The 14,092-nt window shown below is 32.4% G+C and overlaps 1 protein-coding gene across 3 annotated transcripts; it reads left to right on the top strand.

Moving 5' to 3' along the window:
• Positions 1–2,835: 2,835 nt before the first annotated feature.
• LOC137826548 (calcium-dependent lipid-binding protein-like) lies at positions 2,836–11,771 on the top strand. Of its 3 annotated transcripts, none has more exons than XM_068632547.1 (12): positions 2,836–3,194; positions 3,307–3,451; positions 6,297–6,398; positions 6,607–6,657; positions 7,042–7,162; positions 7,665–7,786; positions 7,866–7,964; positions 8,463–8,543; positions 8,625–8,710; positions 8,977–9,202; positions 10,664–10,828; positions 10,966–11,771. In XM_068632547.1, the coding sequence occupies exons 2-12, from the start codon at positions 3,347–3,349 to the stop codon at positions 11,545–11,547; spliced, it is 1,740 nt and encodes a 579-aa protein (XP_068488648.1). In that variant the 5' UTR covers positions 2,836–3,194; positions 3,307–3,346; the 3' UTR covers positions 11,548–11,771. The 3 variants fall into 3 exon arrangements, with proteins under 3 accessions (XP_068488648.1, XP_068488649.1, XP_068488651.1); XM_068632548.1 differs by having other exon boundaries at positions 2,836–3,235; XM_068632550.1 differs by having other exon boundaries at positions 3,091–3,219.
• The last annotated feature ends 2,321 nt before the right edge of the window (positions 11,772–14,092 follow it).

Genomic DNA, 14,092 nt, shown 5'->3' with positions numbered 1-14,092 from the left:
TATATATATATATATATAGTTATAAAAATACAAAAACAACTTGCTAACATCTTTCAATGGAAAACAAGTCATTGGGAATAAGTTGGTATGAGAAAGATGTAAGGGTTTGTCTTTATCATTATGGATTGAAGACAAATTCCTTAGGCTATATGCAATTTCATAGAGTAAGGAGAAAACAATTGCAGAGTTAGGGAGATGGTGTGATTAAACACAAAAGTGGAATTTAGGTTGGAGATGTAGGAGATTTGTATGGAAAACACAACAATAATTACATTTGATGGAAGGAGACCATGGGATTGGGGGAAGGAGAGACCAAGGGGAATATACTGTCAAGTCTGCCTACTATTGTTAGCAAAAAATTCCTGCAGCACAAAGTGTAAGTGGAGTACAAAAGCGTGTCTTGCTGCTCAACATGTGGCATGACGATTGTTGAAGGGTGGAGTCTCAACTAAAGTACAATTTTTATACAAGAGATAAGGATAACCAACACCCGCGGTGAATTTTGCCATCTAAAAGATGAAATTATTACACACCTTAGGATGTAAAAAATCATACACGGTTACCATACGAATTTAATGAAACACTTTCATCATTTCCATATGATAAATCTGAATGATAAACAAAATAAAATATGGAAAGGAGTGTTGGAAGCAATTGTTTGGATGATCTGGAATCATAGGAATATGATCATTTTCAAGCAAGGAAGGGTAGATGTATAAGAGATTTTTTGTATGACACAACTAAATGCTTGGATATGGTTGACACATAAGATACCAAGAGTTACAATGTCCAAAGGTATCTCTAGAGTATACGTTAATATTAACCTGGCTTGGGGAGTTTGCCATATACCATGTGTTGGTTGTGTAACTAATAGAGTTTGAACCAATAAGAATTGCAAAATATGAATCATTCCCAAGGGAATAACATACAACTAGATTAAATGCTTGCCTTCCCATGTCAGTTTAATTATTACAGACTGGTATTTTCACGAAACATGTTAAAACTTCTACAACGTAAGGCACTAAAGACAATTCCAACTGATGGGAGAGAAATAATCATAGTAAAAGGATAACTTGTTATCGCTCTCCTTCTCACATATTGTAGAATAACCAATTGTTTTGGTTGATGATATGTTACAATTATGATGAAAAGATATTAATACTTGCGTAAGTTTTTTTGGGTATTACGTTAGTTTCATATCATAAATTTTGTGTAAAACACATATTAAAGTAGGATGATGGATGAAACATGTAGAGAAGTAGAGACTAAGTAAAACCTTATATTTTTTATACGGATTGAAACATTCCTTCAATGCTCCACTTTAATATTATTCATTATTTACTATGAACAATTTCTTCCGGAAATATAAACATGTTCCATAATTCTATTTATTGAACAATTATATTTCTTTGTTCACTTTATTTTTTCTTACATTCAATAATCTTCTATTCACAATAAATAAGAGAAATAAAAGTTTTATCAACTAAAGTTTTCCAATCAACAAATCTTAAGAGATTAATTGTCAATTATATCACACTATTTTATTGTAAAGAACACACTTTGGAAAAATGAAAAAATTATTTTATAAATTTTGCGAGAGAGAAATGAAAAATAAAGTAAGAAAATTGACAATAATAAGTACTTTTTCACTATTTTTTCATCTTTATATTTGTAATAAATCAAATAATGAAATATTTATTCTCATTTTATTTCCCTTCATTATTTTCTCTTTCAACAATCCCAAGCTTAAAATATTAGAAGAAGAAAACTTGAGATCTAATATGAAATAAACAAAGAATATGTGCTGATGTGCATAAGCTCTCATAGAGGATTGTCTTTGTTGTGAGTGTGGAAAGTTGACTTTTAATAATTGTACAATTGTTGAATAATGGAAGTGACTTGTGTGAAAAAAACTTCTCTATTTCAATTGGGTGTTCAAAATAAGTAATAGAAACAGATGAAGAAGGGTAAAGAAATACACAAATAAATAAATAAAAAATAATTTTGTTAAATTTTTTTTACAAATTGAAAAAAAAGATTACTTGATAAAAAATTAATTTGTTAAAGATTTATAAATTATATTATACTTAATATAATTATAAATGAATCTAATAGTAATATACTATTAAATAAAATATTTTATGAACTATTAAAAAATATTATTTTTAATATGATTTATATAATGTTATTACAGAAAAATAGTAATAAATTAGTAATATATAATTACAACATGCTTAAATTATAGTTCGAAAGTACTCAAAATTACTATTTAAAACAAAAAAAATTAAATAGTTTCTGCATTTAAAAGTATGTTCAGCACTGCGAAACCTAAATTCAACCATTTTTAATTGAGTTTGAAGTTGATTAGAATGTGGCAAAAATATTTTATTATTGTACCTAAGTTTTTAAATAAATTATGGATTTAATTTCTCATTCAATCTTATATATATATATATATATATATATATATATAAATCTATCTCTTTTTGTTCTTCTTATTACACATTATTTAATCTCTCTTTCTCTCTCTATTTTTTTAGTTTTTACTGTTTAAGTTAAAATAATTAAATAGTGTTAAATATTTTTTTAATACATAGATTGAAAGAAAATTTATTTTCAACAAAGCTCAGTTACTTGTACAGATGCTAAATTGTTGTTACATGTTTTCAATTCTCACAAAGAAAAAAAAAACTTACAACTTTATAATTTATTAAATTAAATAATTTAACCTAAATTATATTTCTTGTGGGACATGGCGAAGACCGAGGAAGCTGCACGTGTATTTTGCATGGATGGATTCAAGAAAAGGAAACTTGCAAAAGAAAAAGAAAAAATAATGAAAAAATGGGCAAAGGACTGAAAAAAGAGAAACCAATAAATGCATGAAGGAAAGAAAAAATGTGGAAGGATGATTGATGCTGAATGAGTATAGTCAGTCCCTTTGTAATACTTCTCAATTTTCATTCCAAATTCCAATCTTGTGGAGTAAGAGCCAAAGCACTCACCAATCCCTCAATTTTACGTTACAAACAAGACAAAAAAAATTCTAACAGTTTTGAAACATCCCAAAGAGAGAGGAAGAGATTCTACCGTAACTACAGAATTGAAAATTAAAACTTGGGTCTTCCTTCAGTTGCAAAATTGGTACATTTTCACAAGATTCACGCTTTGTGATCCTTTTCTCAAATCTCACAGTAAGTTCCGGTTTTGGCTTGATTGGTGCGTTTTTTTTAAGGTTTGTTTCTTAAATTTGCGTTCTCTAGTCATTTGGGTATATTTGGTTTTGATTTGTTTTTGTTTTTTCAGGTTTGAAGTGTAAGGGTAGCGTTGCTTTGAATCTGGGAAAATGGGGCTGTTTTCTGGGATTTTTCTGGGGATGTTATTCGGCATAGCATTGATGGCTGCGTGGGAACGCATGATGAAGTACCGTAGCGCTAAGAGAATTGCAAAGGTATTTTTTTTTTTATGTAATGATCAAGGAAACAATTTCATTGCTTTGATGATCAATGTTATGAGAAGAAGAAATTGTGGATTTCATTTTACTGGGCAATGTTGGAGAAAAGTTGATGAATTATGATGTAATGGATTAGTGAGGAAGTCTTTGAATATTTGAAAGAAATTCTGGAAGATATCACGGAATGGCTAGTGATAACCTGTGGTGCATTTTAATTTGAGATTACTGATCATGCATTGGCATGGTAAAATTGATCTACATTGTCAATTATTGTCAATTAATCACAAATCAAGGTATGACTGATTTTAAGTAGTTTTCGTAAAATTCATCAAATTTGTTCTAAATGATAATTTCTGATTGAGTATACGCAATCAGTGCATATGACTTTTTTTTTTACTTTAATTTTTCGATAAAGTGGGTCATTCGTATTGAAGATGTGTAATCAATGTCATAAAGAACCATATATAGAAAGACAGAAGTACACAGAAGGCTTTTGTTAATCAATTGGTTTGGCTAGAAGAAATGAAGAGATACTTGGTCAATTTAAAGATTTGATGTCCTGGGATAAATTTGCAATATCTCTGTCCTGAAGTTTTCTAGAAGAGAAGTACAATTAACCACTGTCGTAAGAGAATGTAACTGTTGTAGGAATTAAGCCCTTGTTGGATCTCTATCTAACTCATAATCTCGGTGGAAACTGAAAAGTTGTAGCATCAAGACATAAAATATCATAGAAATTATTTTTTTTGCTCAAATTCCTCACCATGTTATCTAGACTATCATTGTGAAGAAAGAGGGAAAGTACAACTTGGATTGGGGTTGATGAGAAAAATATCCTGAGCAGAAAAGACATTAAAAAGAAGGAACCCACAAAAATAAAGAATGCAGCATCGTTATTGAGCGTATTTATATCTCAGAAATGGTAGAGAGAAGGCATAAACGCAATCCTATTTAAGGTCAGGTTTACTGGCAAGGAAAAGGGGTGCACTTTCTTCCGACTAAATCCAGTAGAGAGTTGAATTGATCATCAGAAAACACTCTAAAGTAAAAGTATTCTTCACTGATTTACCCTAAAGGTTATTCCACTAGAAAGTAGTTGACTTTACAATAATGAGTACCCTACTTTAAAGAACTATACACTGATATGACTCAAGAGAAAGATTTGTTGATGCCTACAATCTGTAACTAGTCATTTTTATTAGTTGCTATTCAGTAAATGATTTGATCTTACTGGGAGCTTTCATCTTGCCAATGGGGTGACTTTCAGCAGTCTCTGATTTTTCAGAGAGTAAGTTAGAAATTGGAAAAATACTTATAAATAACACTCCAGAAGATAGTTCAACTCTCCTATCTAGATTGGTAGAGGTAAGTGAGAGTAGATTCAAGCTAACCATTGTTACCATTCTGAAAGAAAGTTCACCCGTGTTTACATTTGTGATAGCTCAAGTGGAAAAGAAAGTTAACAGTATGTAGGTTTGTCTATATATATTAACTATTCAGAATTGATCTCTTTTTATTGAGCCCAAACCCAATGCCCAGGAATTTTTCTGTCATCTGAATAATGAACTCCAAGATTGTGTCCCGCTAAGACAGTGAAAGCCTTTGCATTCCAAAGCCTTGATGTACCTTCTGCTTTACACAGACTCATGTTTGCTCCTGTTGATTCTTAATACTAAAATGTCAACTTGTCAAGTGACTTAGGACTGATTCAAAATATCTTACTCTAGCCAGTGGCTGCTTTTAAGGTTCAGTTTTAATGTGAATGCAACTTATGGACTATTAATTGCTAAAGACTCAGGGATATGAAAAAAATTCTGGGTGGGACTAATGAAAGCCATTTTATCTATGTTGCTTAACTTGGAGTCTAGATGGTTTTGTAACATAAGGAAATTTGGTGTTTGATAGAGCTTAATGGTGTTGATTGATTCCTCTATATAGCTGACTCCAAATGGGATAGACTCGGTTGCTGTTGTTAGTGTCAAGTGTAATTGGATAAAATGATAAGTTGCCAATTTCTAGTGAAAAGAAAAGGGCTATTCCACCCCCTGGCCAAAGTTGCTCTGGTTTGCTTACCATTTCTCTCTATTTCAAGATCCATATAAAGTTTAAATATGATATAAACTAAACTACACTATACAATGAGAAATAAAACTTAAAGGGGGAAACTTGTAAATTCAGAATGCAGTCACTTACGAAATAAATCAAATATCTTTTAAACCTGCAAGTATAATACGTGTCTTATCATTTCATGTGTTTTGTATGTGACATCATGTTTTATTCCCTTTATGAATTCTGCATTGAGGAATGCTAAAAATATTTAGGAGTTCCATTATTGTAGAGGAGTACTAATTTTGGAATAAGAGACATATCTTGCTCTGTAATTGTCAAAATCCATTGTTTTATGAAATACTGTAAGAGCATAAGTGTACCTTTCTGTGATACTTCAGTGCTATCTCTTACCTGATGTTATAAATGGGGTGTGATGGGAAAAGTTAAAACAGTAATCTCTACGTCATCAGTGACAACTTAATCAGTCATATGTCAGTATGGTGTGCCTGTAGACTTCAGCCTGGAGTCTGGATCCTGGATTCTATACTGATTAAACCACTGCATTGGCAGAAGACAAGGAAAATAAGGGTATAAACAGGAAAATAAAAAGAAAGGCATTTGAGGATCCTTTTTTAATGAGCACATTTTTATATAACAACAAAATATGTTTTAATCTGTGTTTGTGCGTGTGATTGTGTGTATATATATAATTTCCTTATACTAACATTCTTCGGTGATTGTTTGTGTATATATATAATTCCCTTATACTAACATTCTTCATTTTTCTCTACAGGCAGTTGATATTAAACTCCTTGGGTCCCTCAACAGAGATGATTTAAAGAAAATTTGTGGAGATAATTTTCCTGATTGGATATCTTTTCCTGTATATGAGCAGGTGAGATAACGTCTATTGTGGTTACATAGCTTTTTACTGAAATGATTTGACACGGCTCTCCTATTATTCCAGTTAATATGGTATATATTATCGGCAAAACATCAAATATAGCTGCAAAGTCAAAATATAGAAACACTACCTTGTTCCCAATTGATATACTATGCATGTTGTGCTCTGTGTATGATCTTCTTTACATGGGCATTTTCAGGTGAAATGGCTAAACAAGCAGCTATCCAAACTTTGGCCATTTGTTGCAGATGTGAGTATACTTGCTTGCATATTATATGATTGCGGATAAAAAAAATGTTTGTATGATAATCTACAGCAGTTTGTTGTTTTTTAACTATATTTTGATAAGGTTGTTTATTTACTATTGAATGACACTATATTGTTTTGAAAGTCTATATTGGATCTGATTATTATAGGGAACTAAATTCAGAATTCTTCATTGAGAACTCATACAATATAGAACTCAAAAAATCAAAACCGTGGAAACCTTGGATGTCCTTTGGTATTTAGTTAGTTTTGTATCCACATCTTCAAATTATTAGGATTTATCAAGTGAAATTGTTTGCCTACAACATGCACCCTGCATTGCTTAAATTGCTGACTTTATCTTTATCTGGATTATGTTTACTTTTAGGCAGCAACATTGGTGATAAGAGAGTCAGTTGAACCACTGTTGGAAGAGTACAGACCTCCTGGAATTACTTCATTAAAGTTCAGCAAGCTCTCCCTTGGAATTGTTGCTCCAAAAGTTGAAGGTTTCTGTCTACTGTAATTCCTCTTTGTTTTTTCTGTGCTAAGTTTACTACTGCACTTAAATGTACAAGACAATGAGCGTATTTGCCATTCTATTTTGCTAATATTTCTTTTAGGCTGCTTCATATGTAATTTTTTATACCTTTTCCAAAAGCTGGCCATCCAAAAATTTATGTTAATGATGCAAAATCTAGAATCCGACAATATCATTGTGCAATTTGAGTCCATTCTTATGTGTCTCAGTCTGTGGCAATTTCTATCCAAAAGCAATACAATCCAGCCTATTGTATCTTTTCAAAATCAATAATTATGAGATTCAAGATTTAACAAGTATTGAAAATCAAACTTAGATGAAAAGATGAGTGCAGGTCAATAACACCATAACAAAATGCTACAAAACACAAATTTGTATCACCCTTATTGTTTCTCCCTTTAAATTTTTCTGTTGAATTATTATTTTTTATTTTGAGAATTAATGTATTCATATTTTCTTTATCCATGCAGGTATTCGTGTTCAGAATCTTAAAAAAGGTCAAATAATTATGGACATCGATTTCCGTTGGGGTGGTGATCCCAATATTGTTTTGGCTGTTGAAGCTGCACTTGTTGCATCAATTCCTATTCAGGTTAGACTCAGCAGTGTTTGTTGAATTTCACTTTCGTATGAGAAACTTTCAAAATTTTGAGTGTTGTTTTTTGCTTCAGTTGAAGGATCTTCAGGTGTTCACCATCATCCGTGTTATATTGCAACTTGCGGATGAGATTCCGTGCGTTTCTGCTGTTGTTGTTGCCCTACTTGCTGAGGTAACTTTTGAGGTTCAAAAATGAAAAAAAAAGAGAGTTTGGAGAGTGGAGGGGGGATGATGATGCACTCGATTGAGTTTTGCAACCTCCCTTTGCGTGCTCTCCTTCAAATCAAGCAAATAATATTGACTTGAAGTTGGATATGCAAGTTTTCATTTGATATCACCTTTAGTTGGTTAAACCAAAATCTGAAAAATCTGGATAATAAATCCCTTTATAGTAATCACATATGTTGATCACATTAACTATCAGCATCAATGGTCTTAACAATTTGATCTCAGTGTCATGATGGTAGAGCCATCATCACCAGCTGTAGCTTGTGAATGATGTGGACTGATACAATTGTTCATACTAAGAGTTCTAATTTGACAACCTTTGTCAATGATCTAATTGAATTCTTGGACTACTGTTATCAGCATAGCCTACTACATGATAATTGGGATGCTAATATCATTTACAGTTTTGAAGTTACTGACTTTTTCATTAACATTTTATCAGCCAAAGCCTAGAATTGATTACACGTTGAAGGCTGTTGGTGGAAGTTTGACAGCCCTTCCTGGAATTTCAGATATGATTGATGTGAGTTCTATTTTACGAACATGCCCCTTCCACCTTTTACTGATTTTGAATTAATTACTTATAATACACAATTTCCAATAGGATACTGTGAACTCAATTGTTACCGACATGCTCCAATGGCCTCATAGGATTGTTGTTCCTCTAGGGGGTATACCTGTTGATACTAGGTAATGTGAATCTTATGGATTTTATTTTTGTTTATTATATTCATCTGCATGAATGTTGGAGCATGTGGTTTAACTATATATCTGGTAAATATATTTTCAAATTGTTTGAATTGTGTAGAAATATTCCTCTAGCAAAGAGCTTCGATTTCATTTTCTGTTTCCTCCACCCCCCTTGAAAAGAAAAAAAAGTGGTATTTAGGAACATGCAAATTTAAAATGGTAATGCTCAAATATTTTATACTACTTAAGCACCTTTATTTTTGCAGTGACCTGGAGCTTAAACCCCAGGGAACACTTAGAGTGAAAGTAATGAAAGCCAATGATCTAAAGAATATGGAAATGATTGGGAAGTCCGATCCTTATGCAGTGTTGCATATTCGGCCACTGTTTAAGGTTAAAACAAAGGCCATTGATAACAACTTGAACCCTGTTTGGAATGAGGTTTTTGACTTGATTGCCGAGGACAAGGAGACACAGTCACTAATTGTTGAGGTTTAGCACAACTAATCCTTTTTCTGTTATAACTGTTATTTATTTAATCCTTGGTTGAGATACTTGCAAGCTACCCATGATATGACCTCATGATTGCTATACTAAAAATTTGAATTTCACACATGAAATGGTGAAGAGATTGAGGCAGATATATGTCTTAGGGTTTTTGCAAGGTCAATGAAATGGTGGATATTTTTTATTGAAACGTGCTACTCAATCTTAGGGAAATTGTTACTAATGATGCTTCATGATTCTGAAAGTTGGGAAATCAAGAGCCAACAAGTGTTATAAAGCTAAGAATGTTGCAAGGAGGAAATGAACTTAGAAGAAAAAAATAAGATCGTGAATAAATATATTAGAGAAGGTAGGAGTAGCAACCATGAAAGAAAAACTTGGTAGAATTGCATTCATAAGGGTTTGTTTTTGGAAAATTGCCTTAATGCAGTCATTCCTAGCCTGCCTTAGTTGCAGTTTGTTTGGGGGCTACCTTAATTGAAGCTTCACGGGTGGTATTTAGCCCACATTGACTCGAAATTTGACTTAAATATAACATAAATTTTGGGTAATTCTAATCTTATAAGTTGAATTTGTGTGAGTTAAAGCCTAGGCCAAAGTTCTATGATATATTAGAGCCTCAACTATAGATATGACTTAAATAAAACATATAAAGCTTGGGTAATCCTTACCTTAAAAACTAGTTGCAGAGTTGAATTAACCCAAGCTTAAATTCTAAGAGTTTGGCCATGTGAGAGTAAGACTTGTAGATGTCCAATTGTAAGGAGTTAATTAGATGGAGTACCCAGTAGTTAGAGATACCATATAAGAACTCAAAGTGAACTACTAAAAAGAACTTAGATGTAATTGGCCTATCCTGAACTCTTGATTTGTGATTTTCCCATTAAACTTTCTGACATCAAAGCTGGCGGCAATTTTACATCTTTGTGTATATACAATTTACTTGCTGAAGTGCAAGGTTTCTCATGTAACTGCTTCTTAGAAAATTCATGTTAGATTCCTTTCTTTATCTTGATCATAGTTGTTACTTTATCTTCTCCCCGTGAAGGTTTATTAGGCTCTTTCTGGATAAATTTCTCCACAGGCCTTCATAGGAGAAGAAAATTAGAAGGTAAAATGAAATAATCTTCTTCCATAAATTAAAATTAGTTTATGCATGAGTTAAAAATAACTTTTACAAAACTAATTGAAAGAAATTTTACAAATTAACATATGTATGGACTAATTTTAACTTCTGGGAGTAATCTATTCCATTTTACCTTATTCACTTTCCTGTAAGTGCTTATGGATGAAATTATCCAAACCTTAATCTGTTTTGACTAGCTACACCTGATAATTTTTTGGTTTGAAATCTTGAAGTTCTCTTCCCAACTGCATAATCCCTATTAAATTCTTTTGTTGTCATGATTTATCATAAATGTTTTTCATTGATGGCTCTGAATATAGGTTTTTGATAAGGACATTGGGCAAGATAAGCGATTGGGAGTAGCAAAATTACCACTTATTGGCCTGAAAGCAGAAACTGAAAAGGAGTTTCAGGTGAGGCTGCTGCCATCACTTGATACACTGAAAGTGAAAGACAAAAAGGATCGAGGAACCTTGACAATGAAGGTATAATTAGACATGCATTGAATTGTTTTCTTTTGGCAGTGATAACATTAGTGCATAATTTCTGGAGCTATTTTTGATATAGTTGTATAGATGTTCTCTGGATTAAATTAAAAATCACAATCTCATTGGAATTCCAGATCTTTTATCACGAATTTGACAAGAAAGAACAATTGGTTGCCCTAGAGGCAGAGAAGAAGATTTTAGAAGAAAGGAAGAAACTTAAAGAGGAGGGAGTTATAGGAAGTACAATGGATGCCGTAGATGGAGCAGCATCGATGGTTGGGTCCGGTGTTGGAATGGTGGGTAGTGGCGTTGTTTCTGGTGTTGGAATGGTGGGTAGTGGCGTTGTTTCTGGTGCTGGAGTTGTGGGTAGTGGTGTTGCTTCTGGTGCTGGAGTTGTGGGGAGTGGTGTTGCTTCTGGTGCTGGGCTTGTGGGGAGTGGTGTTGCTTCTGGTGCTGGGCTTGTGGGGAGTGGTGTTGCTACTGGTGCTGGAGTTGTGGGGAGTGGTGTTAGTTCTGGAGCTGGCCTTGTTGGCAGTGGCATTGGTGCTGGTGTTGGATTTGTTGGCAGTGGCCTCGGTGCTATGGGCAGTGGACTCAGCAAAGCAGGGAAGTTCATGGGAAGGACGATCGCCGGACAAGGGGGCAAAAGGAGTGGTTCATCTACTCCTGTCAATGCGGAGGAGGCTGGTGGCGGTGCAAAACCGCGGCAGCAGTAATTGCAACCCTTTGACCTTAAACTTTTGTTTTTTCTTTTCCAGATTCTGAGGCTGTTGTTAATTGATATAGATATTGAACACTTGTAGAAATGTCACTTCAATTTTAGTTGTACCATTTTTTTCTTCTGTAATTATGTTTCACATGGCCGTGTAATAAACTTACATTGTAAAAACTCCTGAAAACAAAGTCATTCAAGACAAAAAAAGAAAACCATTTTAGTCAAGTTGTTGTTAACTTTTAATTATAAATTTAAATTTACAATTCTATTTTTGGTTGCACTTTTGATTTGCAATCTGTTGTCTTGTTAGACAGCTTCACAGTTAGCATTTATTTTTGAATTTATTGAAACACATCATCAAAATTGTTTTGTTGGGTCCGTGTTCAGAATGTGCTTTTCATTGATACTTTTCCTCCTCTTAGGGAGGGTACAAAAGTCTCTCTCCTAATGGTGAACCCTATAATGGGTTATTTTCTAGTTCTTCCTTCTTTTTCAGGTCCCTTTCTATTGTTATTGTACTATCTCATCTCTTGAAACTTAATTTGTTCCGACTGTATCTCAATTTGCAAAACACTTCTACTACAGATTTTGAAGTTGTTATCAATCTTCCAATTAATACTCATCCTATGCAAATAGACCTTGCAAAAACAAAAAGGTTTTTCATGTTTCTTTTTTTCTATCTCATCCTTATCTTTTCTAGCTCATTCTGAAACCAAATATGATGTCTTGGTCCACACTATGGCACTTTGTTTGAATGGGTAACTACAATCTGCAAAAGGAAGGATTTGGAGACTGAAAAATGTCATTTATGGTAGCAGTTTGGTAAGAAAGATTTGAGTTGACTTGCATAGAAAGAAATAGGAGGGGGAGGGAAGAAGCACCCCATCTATTTGAAGTGTGAAGATTTGTATGGAAAGATTAACCATTCTTGTTCAATTACCACTATGACTCTGCATAGGAATGTGATATCAACGTGCATGTGGTTTGATGTGTTCATAATGGATTACGTATGTTTGGTCAATTGGTTAGAATGGAGATTATGATCGATTATGCATTGAGAAATATTAAAAAAATACAAATACATGATTTGATAAAGATGAGCATTGTTGGAATGACACTGTGATCATTTTTGGATTTCAAAATATGTATATGCATATATATGTGAAGGAAAATGATTTTTTGACACTCATTGTTTCACCCTACACCCCACTAAATATTAATATTTTAATCTTTTTTAATTTTGAAAATTATTTTAACATTTTGCATTTTGCTTATATTTTTATTAAGGACATTTTTTTAATTTTTTAATTACAAATATTAATATTTTGTTGTGGGTGTAAAGTGGAGCAAGGTGTCAAAATATCATCACTCATATGTGAACGGTATACGGAGGGTAAAACCTTTAACCTATAGGCAAAAAATAGGTGTTGGAGATAAGATATCTTTTTGTCTTCTCTGATTTATGTTGTTTGGGGATGTAATGAAGATGATATTTGTTTAGGTCAACATGAAGAAAGTTGTAGAAATGCACAAGGAAAGATACCACTCAAGAAGACAAGACCTTTGTAAGTTAGTGATGTTTGAGCTTTGGTAGAGTACATTCACTTGAGTATTTTTAAGTAAATGTTGTTTAAAGTGTGAGGTTGAATGATATTGTGGTTGTTAATGGAAATGAATTAAGGATGGATGTGTCCATGCTACATGGCATTTCAGAGCACTAGTAACACAAGTTGTATAAATGAAATGAGTTATAATTGATTAGATTTGACTCCATAATTGATTATACTCCATAACATAATAGATTAGGTTGTTGTATGTAATCGGTTAAACATGTGTGTAATCAGATAACATTGTGTACTTAATCGATTAGCATGTGAGTCTTAATCGATTATACTAGCATAGTCGATTATAGGTCATCATTTCTAAACATATATTTGAATGAGCTTTTAACACAATAGTAATTGTAAGCTAGATTAATCAACGGTCATGGTATTTTTAATTTCATATTAACCTGAAGATTAACAAATTGAACATAACATGATAGATTTGCATGTGCACTACAAGACTAATAATACATAAGACAATAGTGTACAATAATTTTAGATTTGATTCACAATTGTTATCATATGTTAGATTACCACGAATAAGATTATGATAAGGAGGTGCAATAGGAAAATATGAGTTTACAATTTGCATTAGTATAATAGAAAGTATAAAATATAATTACTAGCAAACATTATAATTTAGACATATATTTGAAACTAAAAAAAAAAATAGAACTTTTTTGTTATTTCTACTTATTGATATTTGTTTTTGAATGAAAACAGAGAAGTCTCACATTTGAACGAAATCATTTCAAAGAAATGATATTCATACATATAATACATATAAGTAAGTCCCATCAAAATCCACAAAAATACCATTAATAAAATAATCCATTAAAATCAATATGATTTCAAATACAAGATTCTTCCTTTTTTTTAAATCTCAATTAAATAACACTAAAATTTATTACCTTCTAAATAATCTATAACAGGATACACTCC

Source organism: Phaseolus vulgaris, chromosome 8 (assembly GCF_000499845.2).
Source record: "Phaseolus vulgaris cultivar G19833 chromosome 8, P. vulgaris v2.0, whole genome shotgun sequence".
Lineage (NCBI taxonomy): Eukaryota > Viridiplantae > Streptophyta > Magnoliopsida > Fabales > Fabaceae > Phaseolus > Phaseolus vulgaris.
Note: the sequence above shows the minus strand (reverse complement) of the source record. Positions and strands in the feature narration are given on the sequence as shown.

Excerpts from the sequence above, each read along its gene's own strand:
- LOC137826548 (XM_068632547.1), top strand. The coding sequence starts at position 3,347 with ATGGGGCTGTTTTCTGGGATTTTTCTGGGGATGTTATTCGGCATAGCA. Across the intron at positions 3,452-6,296 it reads GCGCTAAGAGAATTGCAAAG|GCAGTTGATATTAAACTCCT; the intron begins GTATTTTTTTTT and ends TTTTCTCTACAG. Across the intron at positions 7,163-7,664 it reads TGTTGCTCCAAAAGTTGAAG|GTATTCGTGTTCAGAATCTT; the intron begins GTTTCTGTCTAC and ends TTATCCATGCAG.